Source organism: Rhamphochromis longiceps, linkage group LG13 (assembly GCF_057381845.1).
Source record: "Rhamphochromis longiceps isolate RC_006_pf linkage group LG13, R_longiceps_female_GT1.1, whole genome shotgun sequence".
In the NCBI taxonomy this organism is placed as follows: Eukaryota; Metazoa; Chordata; class Actinopteri; order Cichliformes; family Cichlidae; genus Rhamphochromis; species Rhamphochromis longiceps.
Genome location: NC_140569.1, coordinates 10,298,290 through 10,318,169, shown reverse-complemented (window position 1 = coordinate 10,318,169; position 19,880 = coordinate 10,298,290). Strand labels below are relative to the sequence as shown.

General features: G+C 38.5%; 1 protein-coding gene across 1 annotated transcript; it reads left to right on the top strand.

The window, feature by feature from the left end:
- The first annotated feature begins 148 nt into the window (after positions 1–148).
- Positions 149–19,013, top strand: hhat (hedgehog acyltransferase). The gene is made up of 12 exons (XM_085427500.1): positions 149–517; positions 1,350–1,498; positions 1,589–1,653; positions 1,889–2,002; positions 2,091–2,285; positions 3,246–3,458; positions 3,777–3,954; positions 5,598–5,748; positions 7,521–7,556; positions 10,008–10,209; positions 10,669–10,813; positions 17,403–19,013. Exons 2-12 carry the CDS (start codon positions 1,378–1,380, stop codon positions 17,486–17,488), a joined length of 1,506 nt encoding a protein of 501 aa, XP_085283626.1. The 5' UTR covers positions 149–517; positions 1,350–1,377; the 3' UTR covers positions 17,489–19,013.
- Positions 19,014–19,880: the final 867 nt, after the last annotated feature.

Genomic DNA, 19,880 nt, shown 5'->3' with positions numbered 1-19,880 from the left:
ACTCACTTGGCAAATGTCATGTGTGCTGAAACATTAATGGGAACTGGGACATTTAAGCTAGTTTACGCAGTTTAACAGTTCTGTATTTAATTACTCTTCTAATTTTTCATTCAAGAAATGGAGAGTAATATAAACAACAACAACAAAAAAAAACACATACACACTGATGTCTACAGTATTATCTGAAAATTCCCGAAAGTCTGGCAAATACCTGGTAGCTTAAAGTAAAAACAAAATAAGAAATCGTGAGTAACTGCTATGAGTTCGGCTGAACTTCCAACACTAAAAATGAAATCACGACTAAAGTACGTTTCTATTAATAGTACTTCTCCAGCTAAGCAACTCCCGCACAATTGGGGGCAGTCATGTTCCAAAAAGTTCTAGCCAAGGAAAAGCAAAAAGAAGAATGCCATACCTTTGAATGTTGGATACCGGGGGAATCTACTGTCCAAGCACTATTATACAGTAAAGTCTGCAATCTACAACAACGCAATGGACACCAGCCCAGTGTTACTAGGTAACATTACGAAGTCTTCAACCGATGAGCTAGCTTAGCTAAATATGTATTTTGGTGGGATGGCTTACGGAATTTCCCAGGAAACCTCGCAAATTAATGCCCAAATTTGCATGTTGAAACATACATGCACCGACTTTATGTCAGTGGGCTCTTTTTAAGTTGAAATACCGAGACGGTTTCTGGTATAGAGTAAGGTTAACTTGTTTAGGCAGCTGAGAGGGTCGATACGTCATGGCCAGCAACCTCTGGACAGTGTTACCTAGCGACGGCAGTGCTAGCCAACAGATTAGCACTGACAAGCACTGCCGTCGCTGTGCGTCCTTCAGTCAGTAGAATGAAAGAAAAAACAAAAAACACGTAATTTCCCTCCACACAAGCTTCTGCTGTGTTTCAACTAAAGGATACATCTCAGGGTATATTGAAGTGTGCATTTAATATAGGTTATGTGTGAAAATCAGTTTTAAAAGTAAACTAAAGAAAGTTCTCCCACCTTTGTAGTCTTCTTGTTATCTTCTCTTTGTGTTGTATATGCACACCCAAACAGTGTATTGATTATGAGAATCACTAAGAAGTATCACTACTGAACTATTTACAGTGTCTTGTTGCCATTTTTCGTGGTTTCCTGCATTAAATTGGTAAAATAGACTTGTATAAGCACTACTGCATTGTTTAACTATTTATAACATGTGAAAGCAAGAGTTTTTTTCTAAATTATTAATTTTTTTTAGCACATGAAGTGAGTCAGAACTACAGCAGATAGTTTCCAAACATAACTCTACTAGGAATTATGCTGAGTGTAATCTTGGTCTGTGGTCATTTTAATTTTTTTTAGGTATACGATAGCGGATTGACTTTCATTGATGGGATCCATATCTAAAGCCCAGTTGGCTCCCTTGCCAAGGACAGAGGTCCTTGTCTATTGGGTGCTTTCCTTGGGCTCTCATCTCTACTCTTTCTATCAACTTCACAGGTTCAGCAAAGGTATAGTAGAAATATGACTACTGAAATCTTAGTTAGATAAAATGAGAAAAAATAAATAAATAAAGCTGTTATATCCTGTTTTTGGCCCAGAGTATGAAGTGGGATTAGAGAGAGAATTCCAGTTGGAAAAGGGCCTTGTTAAAGGTTTTAAAAGGGTAAGTTCAGTGCTGAATTGATAGAAAGCCATGTCTGAACCAACAGACTAGATTTTAAGACTTATAGTGTACTAAAGGTTTGTGGTAATTTCCAGTTAATTTTAAATTTAGAATAACAAAGTAATAATTTTAATTTAATCGATGCATAGAAATAAAATACCTTAACAGATTTGCATTGTTTAAAGCTGCTTTTGAACAGGTTTCAGGTGTTATAAGTGCATTGTTTTGTTATCAGGACCCTTTAGATTTTGAGTGGAATTTTTGGACTGACTGGGCTAAGCACTCTTTACTGTGGACTCTGATTGGTCATGCTGTCTTATCAAGATTAACCAGCATCTTTTACCCCAAGGTATGAAGCTGTTGCTACAGTAATCTTTAAATATAATATAGGTGGCAAACAGTTTAATCCCACACATTTTTATGTGTTTTTCCATCAGCTTAGAGTGCCAGCACTTGCGATATATGGCTTCTTAGCAGCCAGCAGTGTTTTGGGGATTAAAGGTGTGAGTGTGCTGCTGGTACATCTGGGCTTGTCCTTTTCTATGGCCCAGCTGCGAAAGCCCGCTCTGTCGTGGGCATGTAACCTGCTGCTGCTCTACACACCTCATATCAACGAACTTCAAGACATCCAGGTGGGTTGACTTGGCTTTAACTCCTACAATAAATCTTTTCCTGTATGCTTGTAGGTGTTCTGAACACCTACAAAGCAACACCTAGTTCAAAAACTAACACAAAAATAGTAACTTTGACTGCATCAACAACAAACCACAGACTGTTCTGCAAAAACTGTTTTATTTCTACATTGGTATTCGCAGACAAACACAAAGCCACTAAATCCTACACAAGGGGCTTGTGTAGGATTTAGTGATATCTGCCAGTGAGTGTTTTTTTTGTCCCATCCGTTTCTACTGTGTCCCACTGTAGAAACAGTGGCAGACTAATCCATCTGTAGATATGAAGAGATCATTGTAAGATGGTAAAAACACAGCAGTTCTTATTTCCAGGAGATTATATGTCCTTTAAAACATGAAAAAAATATTTTTTAACTGCTGTCCCAGCTGTCATGGGGCAAAAGGCAGGGTATATGCTGGACAGTTTACCAGCCCATGACAGGGCTTTATAAAATATATAAATAATAATGTTAAACTAGTTTTTTTGTAAAAACCTTTTGTTATTCTGTAGCAGCATGATATCCAGTTACAATGTGAAAACTTCCTTTATCCTTGTGATTGTTACTAGATGTCATATTTGCCAAGAACACAAGAGGGCGCAAAATACTAAGGGAACCATTTGGTCACTTGCCTCCTTTCTACAGAATATCCAGATCACATGGTTAGGGTAAATTTATTTTGAGTATATTTATCTAACAGATCAATTTCCTACATGATAAATGATAAATAGAAATAATTTCAGATAAAATGCAAACATTTAGATTCATTTTTAATGTTACTTAACCATTTCACTATAGTCCACTTATACTGTATAAATAAATAGAATATATATTTAGTGTCTATCTTAGTGCTGTTACTACTAATGCAATGATTTTGATGGAATGCGTCATATGTAATTGGCCTTCCCACTGTATTACACAGAGAGGCTGGTATGAGAGTGATGAGGAGCACTATCTGCTGCTCTTCAGTGTTGCTGTTTGTGGTCTGCGCTTCATCAGCTTCAGCCTGGAGCACTGCTGGAGCCCTGAAGACCAATGCAGTATTGTGCAGCTTTGCTGGCTGTTTTCGTATACCTTCTATCATCCTTTTTTCTATAATGGACCCATTATAACCTACAAAAACTACATTGAGCAGGTAAGAGACATCAAAGCATTCTTCTAGATTAAACTGAGAATCAAATTTTCCTCTTTGTTTTTTTTTTATCTGCAAGAGACTGAAGCTGATTGGTGCTCCTGAGAGCAGATCTCCCTTTTACAGTACAAAAGAGCAGTAACATCACATGTTCACTTATTTTTTTAATCAGCTTATCTTTTTTTGTCGTAGTTTTGTACTTATCCTTACATTATGTGTTGCCTCTTTTACTACAACCCTGAGATTTTTTTTGGGTGGGGCTGTGTGAATGAAGATTCACCTGGCAGTCCTTAATAACATGCTCTCTTGCTCCACTAACAGATGCAGAAGTCTGCGGAGGAAAGTAACAGGGATGAATCTGCCCTTAGTTACTTGGTGCTCAGATTAGGACGGATCATTTTGTGGTGGTGTATTGCAGAATACATGATCCACGTCATGTACATGCACTCCATCCAGTCTAATGAGACCTACATAGAAATTCTTCCTCCTTGGGCCTTAGGCAAGTCTTGATACTCTGTTTTTTCCACCAACAGCACAGCTTTCTTAAAATTTAAACTTTACATTTACCTACTACATGCTACCACCACAGGATTATGTAAGTTTTAAAACGTTCTCATATATGTGTGTATTTGTTTGTTTTTGATATAATAGTTTATTTGCACTTAAATTAAATATAAGCCCACTCTAAATTAGCAGAGCTGGTCTCTGACATGCACATAGAGTCAGATATACAGGTGGTTGTCTAAAATGTCTTTCATAAATTTTTTGAATGTTAAGCAAAAATTGGTAACATGAATTTGAAAACACCTCTTGGATTATGAGCTTATGTCGAAGATGATATAATAGAGAAAAAACCACACTTGAGTAATCCAAGGTTACTGGTTATATGTTAAACCTGCACTACATCTGGTTTATACCACAAACGTCTGGGCAGTCATGTTGTTGCAATATGAGCACAGTTTGCTTATTGACACAAGCGAATTGGTGCCATCTAATCCTTCATTTCTTTATATTTTGCTTCCAAGAAGCCACACTTTCTTGTAAGTGGTATTTTAAAGCAAATGTCTTGGGGCTTTCTGAAGGTCTGAAATACTTTGTTACTATTAGCCTGTTGCAAAAACATAATTTGTTCCAATTTTCTTCGTTCACTATATGAAAAATGCCAAGTTTGACACACATAAAATATTATTTCTGCAACAAGGAGATTCCTAAAAAGCTGTTCGCTAGACAATTGCCATATCTGAAAATTTGAAGAAATTGGACAAGTGACCTAAAATCACTATACTGCAGATGAACAAAAAGGTCATATCCTTAAGAAATTGGAAACAAAATCCAGCAAAGGACCTAAGAGATGCTTCTGGACCCGCAGTTGGTTTGTGTATTGTTTGTTGGCCATTATGTATGCCAAATTATACAAAAACTGGACTAAAATGGGGCGACTGTGGCTCAGGGGGTTGGGAATCGCATCTGTAACCGGAAGGTCGCCGGTTCGATCCCTGGGCTCTCTGTCCTGGTCGTTGTGTCCCTGGGCAAGACACTTTACCCTACTTGCCTACTGGTGTTGGCCAGAGGGGCCGATGGCACGATATGGCAGCCTCGCTTCTGTCAGTCTGCCCCAGGGCAGCTGTGGCTACAACTGTAGCTTGCCTCCACCAGTGTGTGAATGTGAGAGTGAATGAATAGTGGTATTGTAAAGCGCTTTGGGTGCCTTGAAAATCGCTATATAAATCCAATCCATTATTATTAGAAATCACTGATCTTATCTTATAGATCTTATTGAGTAATTAATCCAAATTTGAAATTTTTGGTTTAAATCGTTATAAATATGTAGAGAGGAGGTCAGGAGAGAGGTACAAGTGGAGGCTCTGTAATGGTTTGGGGCTGCATTTCAGCCAGTGTTGTCAAAAAAGTTGATGGAATTGTGAAGAAAGGAAGAAATGAAGTTTAGATCAAGACCTTTGGACAATAAGATGACTGGAAAACCTGTGGAACAAACAAATCACATCTAATCCTCCTTTCCCATATATCTTTTGAGTTTTTACTATAAATATAACACTGGCCTAACATACGTTTGAGGATTATATAGAACTTTTTTACAATAAGAACTTTTGATTTCACCACCTACTTTCATTTTTGTCACAGGTGGTCTTGCTCTAGCTGTCGTCCAGTTCTTCTATGTGAAGTATCTGGTACTGTTCGGCCTTCCATCCATGCTCGCTACTTTGGATCAGCTGGTTCCCCCCAAGCTTCCCCGTTGTGTCAGCATCATGTACAGTTTCACAGGCATGTGGAGGTAAGACAGTGGAATCAATTCTGGGAAACCACAGTGATAGAATAACAAACATAGTACTATACTGGTCTTTCAGCTTTGCTAAATATTCCCTTTACTAGAAAAGCTACCTTTCCTCATGTCCTTAAATTAAAACAAAGTCATTTATTGTCAAGTTTCAAAGTGGGCGCAGAAAATAGTTTCATTTTATGTTGTTAATAGTAAGAACAACAGGTTGTCCTACACAAGATCACCTGAAGATCATTCTTTCAGACTCATCATAATGATAAGCACATGTTAAGCTATTATTTTTAGGCCAATTTGTTTTCTTTAATTCATAATCAGCAGGTTTGTTGCAGTGTTTCTTAGACAGCAGGGACATTATGAAACAAACTGAAACCTTGTAGAGTAAAACCAAAAGCTTTAATAATTGAGTTTTACTTGTGTGTCAGTTAAAGGAACCTGGATATTTCTGGTTTATTATTATTTTACGCAGTGCTGTGTAATTGTAAGAAACAGGAAAGATGCTTTGATTTTCTTCTGTTTCGTGGTTTAAAATGTGCTCGTATTGAATTATTTCTGTCACAATGAGCGGAAAAAATAATAATAACTTGTCTTTTCACTTATTTTTTCAATTAAAATGGAAACTAGTCTAATAGATCTATTCCTAGTTTATACTGAAGGGGTCACAATTGCTCAAGTTAATGAACATGCAAAGGAAAACGCTTGTTACAAGGGACAAGGAATCTTATTCAGCAGGTATTTCATTAACAAAAACAATAACACACTGTGTATAAGTATATAAATAAGGATGAACATTTGTGCTATTGTGCTGTTAGTATTTAGACTTTGCCACTTCAGAAAATCTCTTTATGTATTTATATAGTGCAAAATATACATTCATTTCATCTTATCTATTACAAGCTTATACAGTGCAGTTATTTGTTGTTTAGCTCTTAAATGATTCACCTTTATGAATCATATAGGTTTCATGTGTATGATGATGGCAGGTTTTACTTCCTTTTTATGGTTTAAGGTTAAGGGTAGACAGTTGAAACAACTCTTCATATCTTAAAAATAAATCCTCAAAAGTAATAATCATCATCACAATGAAGTTGAATTAACATCTCTCTACAAGAGCTTATATCCTGCATCAAGGGACGCTTTACTGCAGGACCATTTTAGCTTGCTGTATAAACTAGCAGCTTATTATAGCAGTGGGCAGTTTTTAAACAGAACAAACATACCATTAAGTGCAAACCTTGAACATATTGCCATCTGCAACAAAAGGAGCGACTCAAATTGGGTTTAGATCCTGGTTATAAATTACCAGAGTATCCCAGCAGTTTGTCACTTTCTCCCAGTACAATCAGTCTTGTTCCCAAATGTAATTAACAGTGAGAAATTCCCCATATTTAGAGTACAAAAAGCTGAGCTAGAAGGCTGTGTGTTGGTATTACAGTAAAAAAACGAGAAAAAAAAACAGCTGTAGGATAAACGGACCAGTGTGCTGACACTGATGCACTCCAATCGAGCCTGTGTGTGTGCGCTGGTCGAATTCACTGATGGATTGCATAAAGCTATCCATCAACATTGCTGATGAAACAATTCCAGTTATAGACTGAGCCAAATCTAATCTTCTTAATGACAAAGAGGAAGCACATAAACACAAATGTGTAAACATACTTATTGCGCAGGTCTCAGTTTATATGAAGCCCAGTGCTCAGCTGGTTCTTACTCAATGATATATTATTATTATGTAAATTTGTGACTCAATGTATTTTTTTCACTCTTAGGCACTTTGATGAGGGGCTGTATCGATGGCTCATCAGGTAAGAGGCACTTCAGCGATGGACTGACTAATTCCAATGTTAATGCATACTTAAAATGAGAAATGTCATCCTAATCAAGTAATGCCTCAAGAATATCTGCCTATCTGCATCCATTTATTTGTCTGTCTTTATCTATGTCTGTCTTATCTAATATTTGGAATACTTTTGTATCGCATCTGTTATCTATTATGCAGTTAAAGAGCTTATTTCCTGTGGGGCATTGAACCTGTCAGCTGAATAACCTTAAAAAAAACATGCCATTCTCCTGCTGCCTGCCCACATTTTTCATCACAATGGATAAGGATGCTGCATTTGCATGTAGGCTTTCTCATGATTATGAGGTTGCATGTTGTTGGTGAACAGTTCCTCTGTTGTGGCGCTGCCCGTGCACCCTGGAGAAATGCCTCCTTGTTTAATATGTGCATTTGTAATTTGCACACTTGTACTTTGGACAACACACATTATTGGTTTGTTCGCTTTTAATGATGCACACTTGGCTGAATGCAGCCTATTGGGAGTTTATGGTTTGCTTGGTGGAGGCAGGTTGCTACATTAAGGCAACGCTACAGTTGCATGGTTGTCAGAAAACACAGTGGAAATGTTCCCCTGTCTTGGTTATTATTTGCTAATTAGGGTTTTATTTTTTTCTCAGTTGTGTGACGGGTACAGTATGACGGTGCATGTGTACATCTACTTTTATGAAAGAATGCATATTAGAGATTTAAAATGGCTCCAATTAATTTGCTAGAGATCCCAGAATTTAAATTGCAAATGCAAGTTTCCATTTTAATTTGTGCCCATTGGAAATTGTTTTCTCCTGCCTAATGGCATCAGTTGCAATTATCCTACCGCAGATGCAAAATGATACCCATGACACAATGCCCCCGACATTCCTTCTTGCAAAAGTGCTTTTAAAGAGGTTTTAATGCAGTTCTGAAATTCAGTTGAAATTGTCTGAAGAGCGTTAGATGAGTGCGTAGGTGTTAAATGATGTACTCTACATGACTCACTGACACCCCGTCTCCCTGGGCAGCTAAGTGGCTCATTCTTCGCCATTCCATTGCGCTTTTCCTGTCTGTGTGCCACCGTCTCTCAGGTTCTCCATTTCACTCGCATTTAGTTATTGCCCAACAAAAGAGCTCTCACTGGGTTATTGATTGAATTATTGCAGCTACACACGAGCAGAAGCATTTGATCTCACACCTTAGTAAATATTGGTTGCAAATATGTAAGTGGGGGAATAGGTTGGGTATGGTGCAAGGTTAGAAATTAACTTCGGTTTTTAGTGGATTTAAAGCAAAACCGATTAAGTAAGCTGCATGCCTACACAACAACAATATATACTACACTCTTTAATTCCTAATGACAGTCGATAAAACCTGTGAGCATGTTGTAGTCTGCACCACCTGCTTGGATTAATCAGGTGTTACATAACACATTGATTAATCAGAGATTAATGTACAGCATGATATTATCATATTTTGAAAAACATCTGTTTAGAATCCATCTACATCCAAATGAATGTATTAGATGGATAGATACTCTGCATGTTTAGGTATTCAGTTTCCTCTGGCTCTGACAATCTGGTACCTTTCCATCTGTTTTCGCACCTACTTTCATCCTCAATATGGCCGAGCTGGCCACTCTATTTCAGGCTTAGAAAATGCTGGCTCATCTTTCAGGAACATTGATTAGCCACAGGGTGGCTGAGATAATGAGTTCCCAGCTCAGCAACACTGCACACAATGATTTGTTTGTTAAGTGTGTTGGAGTGATATAGCATGTTCAGACTCTTGTCAGTACCTCTGGGACAGACAAGGTTCTCGCAGTATCTGAGGCAATTTTTCTTCACAACATGCTCTGCATTTGATAACGACTGGACGCTATTCACATCGAGTGTGTTATCACATGAGGTGCTATTTTTATACCACATGGAACGTAATCTAATCTAAACCACAAAAATGAACTGCAGGAGCTGTGCTATAGCTTTACTGTTTGATGAATTACCTCATGAGAATTGTCGCTCTTTTATTTAACTGTGTATCCTCACAGTTTATTAACTGATATACTTAAGTCAGAACCAGGAGCAAAAGTGCGCTAAAGTGTTGAATAATACAGAATTTGTACGTTTGACAGTGGGTTAAATGTGTGTGAATCATAAAAAAACACTTAAAAACATTAACCCTCCTCCAGAGTTGTTAATAGGTTGATTGATATTCTCTGGTTTGCCTCTATTTTTGCAACTAGACGTCAAAGCCATGTTTAAAAGTAAAATCAGCATGACCACGCAGTTTTTTCTGGTTCTGATTAATCCAAAATGCATTGTGGTGCCATTTTTACACTTGCAATGTTTTGCAGTGGTTAGTCTTTACACAGGTTAGAATCCCCTTTTTTATTCATTCTGTTGACACTGGATTGCTGTTATTTTTATGACATGTACTCGTGTTTCAGATACATCTATGTTCCACTGGGAGGTTCACGCCATGGTCCTCTTTGCAAAATGTTTTCCACTGGTGTTGCGTTCGGATTCGTCTGCCTCTGGCACGGTGGACATGACTTCTTACAGTACTGGGCCCTGATGAATTGGGCTGGAGTTCTGGTGGAAAATTCTCTGAAGTCTCTCTTTGCCTCGACCTTTATTCACTCCGTAGTTGTAAGTTTGAAATCCATTGACGGTGCTAAAACATTAGGAGGTTTAAATTACCTACTAAGTCTTTCATTTAAGATGTGTGGATGTAATAAAAATCTCTCCTGCAGTCAGAAATAAAGAGGTCATATTATGTTATTTAGTGAGAGATGATGCCTAGAGAGGGTACACTAATTACAGACTGGAGACAAACTGGCTGGATCTTGTCACATCTAATGGGGAAGTACACTTAACCTCAAATATTCATGTTAGTAAAAGCCTGTTCCCAATTGCTTCTTTGGCCATAGCCTTGGGAGATGGTTCATGTTCTCAATATAGTGCTCATATCTGATGGCACACCGTGAAATCCACCTAGTTTATGGTCACACAGTTCATTTGTGCCAGGTGCCTCTCTGTTCCTTCTGCCATGTACAATAGAAATGTCTTGTGGTTCGCCTCTTAGTATTTATTTTTCTGATTTCCCAGGAGCAGAATTTCTCTGCGGCGATGAAAAGGCGATGCATCGCCCTTGTCTTTGCCTTCTCCACTGCTATGCTCATCCTTTCTAATCTGGTGTTCCTTGGGGGAATACATGTTGGCAGAATCTTCTGGAAGCGTGTCTTCATTCACGGTAAATTGCTTTCCACAACATTCACTCAGTGGGAATTGCATGTGGCTTTATTTTGCAGGATTGTTTCAGCTGGCATTTGTACATTCTCCTGTGTGGATTATCAGCCATGTGCTCCTTTTAATTTGACAGCTGAGTTGCATTGTAGGTCATCACATGTTTGCCCTCAGCGGTGAAAGCAGCTAAATATTGTTTTTCCTAAAGCAACAGAGCGAAGCCAGCCAGTATGTACTAGAAAATAAAATCGGAAATAAAATATAAGAAATCATTAAAAATTTTGCTTCTCTGTAGGTTTGTGTATTTAACAGTTTTTCTAATTTAATTAATCTGCACAGGCGAATAAAGAGACATCTGCTTATGTGGTTGTGCCAGGACCTATTTTTCTCCCAGTGTCTCTTTTTTTGGCTCATTGGATACCTAAAGAAAGATGGCAGCGCCTCTTGAAGCCTGTCTAGTTACGATAAGCAGTCTGAGCTGCACTCGCTGCTGGGCTGGGAGCACAGTCGGTACAAAAAAGCCCATCAGTGGAATGTCACATCATCAATATTGTATATTAACCAAAACTTTAATGTGGAATTTTAATTGAGTTGAATATGAGTTTACTCATTTATATCGCTAAAATGTGGCAAACATAGAGGCTGATTAAAAGTCCAAAATGTAAATTTTTATTCAAAGCCGGCAGAGGTCAAAGACAGTAAAGCAAGCAGCCCTGCAAAGGATCCAGAAGAAGAGCAGGCAAACACTAAATCCAATTGTCAGTCACAAAGGAGACAAACACAAAAAGATAAGAAGGAATAAGACAATCTGGCAGAGATCTGTGGAAACTGACAAGTGTATCTATATAAAAACTGTTGGGTGAGTCGCTGATTTAACACGGGAGAGAAACGGGGAACAGGTGTGGAAGATGACACAAGAAAAACTAATAAGGCAGTGGCAAATAGAAATAAAATTACCGCAGGAAGTAAAACAGACAAGAAGCAGTGATTACAAAATAAAACAAGCAATAGCTTGAACCAAAACATGACATTTATCCACTTATGAGCAGCAGTGGAAGCTGTACTACAACAACAACAACAACAACATTTCTACCCTGTAAAGTTTGTACAAGTGTTGGATGTTAGGAAACAGCTGCTTAATTGCTTCATTATCTCTTTTTCTTTCTTTCCAGCTCTTTCTTTGACTCTACTAACTCCTGAGGGAAATAAGTGAATCTTTAGCTGCTAAATGCATTTACCAGCGAGTCCCAGACTGTGCCAGTGTGCTTATGTTTGGTGCTGAAACTATGGTTTACACTGTGCTCATGAGAGCTGAAAACAGTTGCCTGCTGTTTAAAATAGGATTTTAAAAGGAACTTGAAGAGATGAAAGTTGTTACTAAGCTGATCTATGTAGTGCCAGGGACGTTTTTTTTAAAAAAAAAAAAGACAGATTGTTGTTTTCATTCATTTAAAAAATACATATATATTGATGTGAAGATCACTAGTATTGATGTGAGTGGTTTACTGTTAGATTTAAAGGTTGTGTAATATCACCCACGAATGCCATGGCAAGAGGTAAACTCAGGTAACAGATAAAGGGCAAAAGACCGTCTTTCTATTTCATGCTGATTTTAGTTCATGTTGTGCAGTGAGTGTAAATCCACAAACTGAAGCACTTCTTTATTACTTTTCTTTATTACTATTTATTATTTTAGCATTTCTGTTTATACCACAGTCTGTGGGATCTTAAAGTCAAACCTAAGCAGTCTGACAGGGTATTTTCCAGTCACCACTTAAGCTTCAATGTTACAGTAAAATTTTGTTGGAGGCAGCAAATGGTGCATAACTTTACACCTCCTCTAGCACTCCTGACCTCCTTCGTGCTCACAAGACTGTAGTCTCGGTGTAAATAAGTTAAGAGGAACCTAAAAATAAGTGCATGGTGTTTGAAAATACCATTTCAGTTGTGAATTATTCAGAGCAAGAGCTGCGCAATAGCTGAGAATCTCAGTTTGCTTTTATGGGGATTTATTAAGATCATTGAAATGCTAAAAAAAAAAAAAAGACTGGAAAATTAGAAATACATGATTTAACAAATCACTTAATAAGCTCGGTTCTTTCACTGATTACATGTGTTTTTGCACTTTAAATTGAGATATAATGGTTCCAGCAGAAACGCCTGAGGCAGTTACTTGTGTCTGCGTGTGTCCTCACAGGAAACTGCAGAGAGGGAGCTGTGGTTTCATTAACATGAGTGTCTGGGATTGTGAGTGGTGCAGGCAGTAGTGTAATTGCTCCCTGACCTTTCTGGCAAAATGTACAACAAACAATTTTCTGAACACACTGTGTGTCTTAAGTTGTTTGTGTTAACAGTGTCCCCTTGAGTCTTGCACCTGAAAGCCCCCATGTACTCTAAAGTTACAACTAAGAGACAGACCAAGTTTTAATTCAAGAGCACACAAACACAGCAAAAAGTACCACTGCACTGTTATGTGTGGGGTTTTTTTTTTGTTTGTTTATTGCATGCACAAATGTGCTGATGACATCTTCACTGTTACCCAAGGAGTACTTTTTGTGTTTCATTTTTAACTGCAAAGATTCCTTAAAGCTCAATTTAAGGCACATGAAGTCCTAAAAATGGCAATATTTCCCCTTAGAACATTTACCTAACATTGGTAGAATTGCTATATATTTACTTTAGGCAACAAACGTGTGTTGTTCCCAATTTTAGCACATTCTTTTTTTGTCTAAATAATAATGGTACTTTCTGGGAAGAAACACAAGTCCCTTCTGGGGTTGCGTCAGGAGGGACATCCAACATAAAAATCCTGCCAAAGCAAACATGCGGCGCTACCCACTGTGGTCGGCTTAGCAGATGACTCCCCGCATTTCATTTTACCATAGACTTTTACACCAGCTGTCCTTCTTATTTCAACCCTTCCAAGGATTTATATCTCCTCCAAAGCTTGAAGCAGAAATCTTTTGTGTGTTAGGCCAGGTTGTTAACCACTACACTGTTAAGCCATAGTATTAGTGTTTCAGAAGCTAGTTTTTTAGTGTGCAAGCATGCTAACATTCAGTAAGTAGCACTAAACACATCTTGTGTATAAAATATAGGTGGAACCCTTATCTGATTTGACTTTCTTTTCTTTGTTTATTTTAAAGCAGTCATCACTGTGATTGGGATAAGACTATCCGGTTGCTAAGTCTGACGTCACTAGCCGTGTCTGGACCTAAACTCCGCTGCAGGTCCATATATCAAATGATCACTATGGCATTATTGAGAGTTGGAAAAACTGTCTAAAGTCTTTCATCTTCAATAAAATGATCAGCGTTCTGCTCTACCAGGTGTAACAATTGAGTTTAACATCCAGGCATCCATGAAAACGGACTTTATGACATTTAACGGAGTTAGAAGTTAGCAGGAAGTTAGCTCGCTAGCTTCTATCTAAATACAATATAGCATGTTCTGACTACGGGGTTTTGGAAACAAATTAAAACGTACAGCTCTGTTATCACTTCCAACATAAATGAAGACAGAAAACTAAACAGCAGTGACGTTTGTAGGGTTACTGAAGTTTGGCTATCTGGTATATAATGATGTGCTACGTGACCGCTAGCGACACAGCTATGTTAGCATAATATAAACAAGCTAACTTTTTTTCCACTCGATAAAAGTTAACGTGAGTGTTCTCGGTGGTCAGGAACAAATGTAATCGCATGGCAGGATGCTGTAAAAGGACCAAACTTCAGCCAGGAGAACAACTGAGATAATCCATCCACATACACTCAACAAAAATATAAACGCAACACCTTTGTTACTGCTCCCATTCCCCATGGGATGGACGTAGAGACCTAAAATTCATTCCAGATACACAATATAACCATCCCTCCCAAACAGTGGTCACAAATCAGTCCAAATGTGTGGTAGTGGGCACATCTGCTATATTGAGATAATCCATCCCACCTCACAGGTGTGCCACATCAGGATGCTGATCTGACATCATGAGTAGTGCACAGGTGTACCTCAGACTGCCCACAACAAAAGGCCACCCTGGAATGTGCAGTTTTGTCTCACAGCAAAATGCCACAGATGCCACAAGCAATGAGGGAGCGTGCAATTGGCATGCTGACAGCAGGAATGTCAACCAGATCTGTCGCCCGTGCATTGAATGTTCATTTCTCAACCATAAGCCGTCTCCACAGGCGTTTCAGAGAATATGGCAGCACATCCAACCGGCCTCACAACCGCAGACCTCGTGTAACCACACCAGCCCAGGACCTCCACATCCAGCAGGTTCACCTCCAAGATCGTCTGAGACCAGCCACCCAGACAGCTGCTGGAACAATTGGTTTGCACAACCAAACAATTTCTGCACAAACTGTCAGAAACCGTCTCAGGGACGCTCAACTGCATGCCCGTCGTCCTCATCGGGGTCTTGACCTGACTCCAGCTCGTCGCCGTAACAGACTTGTGTGGGCAAATGCTCACATTCGATGGCGTCTGGCACGTTGGAGAGGTGTGCGCTTCACGGATGAATCATGGTTCACATTGTTCAGGGCAGATGGCAGCTGAGAATGTCCCAGTTCTTGCATGGCCAGCATACTCACCGGACATGTCACCTATTGAGCATGTTCGGGATGTGCTTGACCGGCGTATACGACAGCGTGTACCAGTTCCCACGAATATCCAACAACCTCGCACAGCCATTGAAGTGGAGTGGACCAACATTCCACAGGCCACAATTGACAATCTGATAGACTCCATGCGACGATGTGTTGCACTGCATGAGGCAAATGGTGGTCACACCAGATACTGATCGGTTCTGGGTCCCCAGACCCCCAATAGCGCAAAAAACTGCACATTCCAGGGTGGCCTTTTGTTGTGGGCAGTCTGAGGTACACCTGTGCACTACTCATGATGTCAGATCAGCATCCTGATGTGGCACACCTGTGAGGTGGGATGGATTATCTCAATATAGCAGATGTGCCCACTACCACACATTTGGACTGATTTGTGACCACTGTTTGGGAGGGATGGTTATATTGTGTATCTGGAATGAATTTTAGGTCTCTACGTCCATCCCATGGGGAATGGGAGCAGTAACAAAGGTGTTGCGTTTATATTTTTGTTGAGTGTATGAGGTTAGTCATTCATATACTGCTGCATGGGATGGGTTGTAGTTACATCCTAAGGTTTTAAAAACTGAGCTTAAATAAATGATTAGCGGTAATAAAAGCCGAGGGAGGTCCACAGTGATCACTGACTGTTTTAGGAGCTTTTTGAGATTAAATAGAAGAAAATACAAAACATTAAACATGTTAACAACACAAAAGCCATATTAAACAGACTACTTTAGGCCCGGAAGTAGGATTCGTCACGTCATCACTTAACAACCGGATAGAGTTGCTAAGCTAGCAATGGCTAGTTAGCTTTGTTAGCTGGGTGAATCCATAATCCACTGATAGGAAATGGGACAGAGTCCATAGAAAAATGACTGAGTGACTGTCAGTGGTAGGAAAACAATCACATTTTCCTCTACTTCTCCCTTTCTAGTGATATTATATAAACAAAGAGGTGAAAAAAAGAGATAACCTACAATTTTTAAGTTTCTTCTTTTATCTGAAAAGTTGTTCTGGTCATCAGTTGGTTTTATTTTGTTTTTAGATTTTAGTTGCCTGCAAAAAACATTGCGAATAATCAAGAAGAAACGAAAGCACCGAATACATTTTTAAAAAATACAATCAGTTCCAACATATTTCTGAAGTTATATTTGGCTAGTAGTGTTTCTTTCAACTTTGCCTTTCTACTATGTTAGTTGTTGGCCACATTAAAGATTGGATAACTGGCTGGAGAACATATTTCACACTGAGGGTGTTAATGAAATGCAGATACCTGCAAAGGCAAAACACTGGGGTGTCTTGGCTCATAATGTACATGTAGGCTAGAGGGCTTTAAATAATGAATAAACAGGTGAGAAAGGCTTCATATAATGATAGCTTATGTGAAAATGGTTATACCCAATGTGATTAATAATTAGTTCATATTTACTAAAACATCAAGGCTTTTCTTAAAGATGGTTGCAATCAGACAGAAACGCACTATGCATACTACACAACACAAAACTTATCCTCCGTGCGCCATTAAAATATTTTGCATCATAATAAAGCTTTTCTGGCCTCAGCTCATGTAACCTTTTTTTTACGCAGACAGAAAACTGACAGTACAGCTGTGCATAAAGCAGCCAGTGTGTGCGTGAATTAGATTTTGGCATGAATAGAAAAGAATAGACCATTGAAAAGCATTGTGGGTGCAGGTGCAGGTTACTGAGATAATCTGGAGGCAGGCCAGTTGGGGAGGAGGTGCAGACAGCTGTCCTTACCTGCCTGCACGACCCTCGGAGAAACAGCTAAATATAGAAAAAGGAGGGAAAAAACGTAACATGATGCAGTATGGCACAGGGAAATGAGCAAACCTACTCACTTAGCATATACTTTTAAGCTGCGTTTAAGCTTCATTCATAATTAAATAACTGACAACAACACAGACTGCATTATCCAGATAGTTTGTAAATCGAAAAACATGCAAATATATTTGCTTTCTTTTTGTTTCAGGCTGGTCTACCATGGCCCCACCAATGCTAGCTTTCCTCTACTGCTATGCTCAGATTGGACTTGAGTGGACTCCTCACCCACCGTGAGTCACCTTGACTTAAGAGCAGTGACTGAGAATCCCTGCTACTGGACAGATACAACAACCTGCTGACTCCACTGCCTTGCTCTCACCAGCCAGAGTCTCACTGTGGTGGACCTGGCTCATAGCCACACAACCTGTCCAAACCTGGCTGAAGTACAGCTGAGCAGCCACTTTCCAAAACCCGCAAGTCTGCACAAAATTTGTCTGTAAGCTGATACTTACAGAGAAAGTTTTCTGAACTTTGGGTGAAATGTAAGTGCACCCAAACTGTAATAAAATTGCTGAAAATTTAGGGCAGTCTGTAATAGCAGCTCTGAGGCAGTAAGCTAGATGAAATCACTGCTATTCTAAGAAACTGTAAAAGAAAATGTGGACTCTGAATCTCTCTCTTGGTTATATGACTTTGACAAGGTATTGCTTGGAGTTGCAGGAAGCTGAAGAAAGTACCGTTGTTGGGGGAAAACTCTGTAAAAGACCCAGGAGAAATAAAGACACAATGAGACAAGATCACTTTTTATGCTTTAACGTGCACACGGGTAAGCTGTTCAGAACAACTCACAACGTGTACAGAGGCTGGGCACTTTTTATAGGAAAGACAGTGAGAACAGGATAAGAAAATACAAAACAGATAAAATAAACAACTCCATATGTGGCGCTAGTCTCGTCAGCAGAGAGCTGGGAGAAAGCTGTGAGAGATAAAACAATCTAAAACAATATGTCCCAAAACAGTATGTCTTTGCTGAGAAAGTCTAAAAAGATAATTCTAAACTAATCTAACCATAGACAAAAGGGCATGCTTGCACATTTAAAAGAAGGTAAAGAAACATAGAATCATTTTTCCTGTAACATTCCCTCCTGTTTTAACTTATTTTAAATGTATACAACAATTGTCTGTGAAGGTTATTTATTAAGTATCTTAAGCAATTTTTTAATTTTCAAAATGTCAGCATAGCAGAAATGGAAATCATTTGGTCTAAAGAATAAAACAAAATAAAATAATAAAAAGAACAAAGAAAATCATAGTAAATGAAAATCATAGTAAATGAAATAACAAGTGGAATAAACAAGAAAAAATAATAAAACTAAACTACAAAAAATAAAGGATAAAAACCTTATATTTAAAACGAAAACTACAAAAAATAAAAGGATGAAAACCTTATGTTTAAAAGGATGAAAACCTTATATTTAAAATGAAAACTACAACAAATAAAAGGATGAAAACCTTATATTTAAAATGAAAACTACAACAAAACTACTGTGATCTCTAGTTTTCACTTAATAAGGGATTATTATGTTCTTCCTGATATGGGTGTTGCTGCAGATGCGGCTGCAGGAGTGAGTGATGGTTTACTAAAAGGATTGTGGGGACTGCACAGTGTCTCGTCTTCTGGTTTTACTAAACTGGCAGTTGAGTTCTGTTCTTCTGACTGTTTATATTTTGTTTTCTTAAATCTCTCAGTTTACAGACACTGTTTTTGTCCGGCGTCTGGACTTTTCTTTTCTCACCACTGCTCGTCAGCAGGAGTGAGTTTTAATTTCACTTGCTTGATTACCCATCTTATTTATGTATTTACTTATTTTTGTTTAAGTAATATATACACAATACAGCTGCTATCACCTTCGCTGGTATTAGAGACGAGAGTGGTTGCTCACACGCCCTTCTACTTTCGGACTATTTCCAAAAGCGGTGTGAACTTTACGAGACGGAACTCGACCGTTCTCTCAACTCACCAGCACGTCAGTGAATAGCAGTAAAAGAAAAACACAGTAGGAGCAGCTCAGTCTCTTATTGGACCGTGAAAATTCAGCTTGCTCCATTAATTAAAACAATACACACACACATTCACATTAGAGATGGCACGATACCACTTTTTTATGTCCGATACCGATACCGATATCATAAATTTGGATATCTGCCGATACCGATATGAATCCGATATAGTGTTTTTTAATCAACAAAACTGTTTTTTAAATATCTTGCTGCATTTTGCAAGTCTGCAAGTTCATACTCAAGTTTAAAACAACAACTACACTAAAGCTATTCTGTTATACCTGTATACAAAAAAAAATTTCATAGTTCAGCAATACTGATCAATCTAATAAACTTAAACCTACACCATCCTCCCTATTCTGGTATTTTAAAGAGTACTTAGCGTAAATATTAAGCAACCTAACTAATAGGGTTCCAACTCCCAGCAACCACAAACATAAATAAATAAAAAATAAGGAACCACCCCTCACGCGCCACCTCATGATGCTTAATCGACGTAATCAACCTTAATTTGATGCAGTGTGAAAAAAAATGCACAGAAATCAATTATTTTTCAAGAAATATTAAATAGATTCAACATCTTTCTTCAACAAAATTGCAGACTGCACAGATGGTACCTTCCCAA